We start from the raw sequence: 1147 nt of genomic DNA, 5'->3' as shown, positions 1-1147 counted from the left end.
AATTTATAAAAATGTATTTACATTCAATAATTACATTTAAAAAGTGTAATTAAGAAAAGGTTTTTCGAATTCGATTTCAAATTACATGAAGTGAAAGATGGTGCTCTGTCAAGGTTCAGAACAGAGGACCCAGAATTCAGACAGACGGACAGTAAAAGATGTCAAAGGGCGTTTATTAAAAAATGAGGGATCTGCAGTGAGCAGCTGGGGCGTCTAAGGCAGGAACCTCTGGTCGTAAAGTTCAGTCCGTTCCCAGAGGAAGAGGTGGATTCCAGCCATACAGCTGCCGAAAAGATGCCTTCTGAAGGGATCTGGGCCAGAAGGTCAGAGATCCAAAGAGGTTCCCGAAGGGAAATCCAAGTCGGCTTCAGGAAGCAGTTCCAGGATTGGTCAACAGGTAGAATCCAGCAGGAGTTCAAAGACGGGTCGGGCAAACGGATCAGAACGGGAACAGACAGGCTCAGAGGTCTTAAGGCAGAATGGGTCAAGGTCAGGCAATCAGAACCCAAACAGGAAGGCTAGAGAACTCACCAAAGGCTCGAATAATCTGGCACTGATGACTGGAAGCAGGTAGGTTAAATAGAGGAGGTGACACAGATCAACGGTGATGAGAAACTGGGTGGAGCTAGACAGGTGAACGGAATAAGTAATTCAACCATTAAAAGGCAAAGATCTGGGGACCTTTTATCGATCCCTGATGAACTCCAGCTTTAAAACTAGCACTAACAGAACTCTCTCCTTCTGTAGACGCACCAATCGGGAGATAGTCTGCATAACTCCCGCCTCCTTGTCTGGCACCGGCCCCGCCCCTGTGCGTCTGATGATCGACAGGGCCGAGGTGACCAACTCTGACGTGGGTTACATCTACACCGACGACCCGACCATCTCCAGCATCGAGCCCAACTGGACCATCCTGAAGTGAGTCCTTTTGACTTTAATACAACTTTAATTAGAGCCCCGGATCAAGCTGCATTAACCACTGAAAAACAGGACCGAGTTTATCGACAGAAGAACGAGAAATTACCGGCAGCTCAGTCGACGGGCTGCTCCAGAACAGTCACAGCTGAACAGAACCAAGTCAGGAAAAACAGATTAAATGTTAACTGTTTAATAATCCAAAACTTTAGAACAGAAGTAAAATGAAGCA

At 46.3% G+C, this 1147-nt stretch overlaps 1 protein-coding gene across 1 annotated transcript in view; it reads left to right on the top strand.

The window, feature by feature from the left end:
• The window catches only part of LOC107097004 (plexin A3-like), a 73443-nt gene that overhangs the window by 45718 nt on the left and 26578 nt on the right, over positions 1-1147 (top strand). Inside the window, exon 13 of the mRNA XM_015393956.1 lies at positions 748-918. Coding sequence (XP_015249442.1) covers positions 748-918 — 171 coding nt within the window. The remainder of the gene's footprint in view (positions 1-747; positions 919-1147) is intronic.

Source organism: Cyprinodon variegatus, unplaced genomic scaffold (assembly GCF_000732505.1).
Source record: "Cyprinodon variegatus isolate N-32 unplaced genomic scaffold, C_variegatus-1.0 Scaffold665, whole genome shotgun sequence".
Taxonomy (NCBI): Eukaryota; Metazoa; Chordata; class Actinopteri; order Cyprinodontiformes; family Cyprinodontidae; genus Cyprinodon; species Cyprinodon variegatus.
This window is presented reverse-complemented; position numbering and strand designations above follow the sequence as displayed.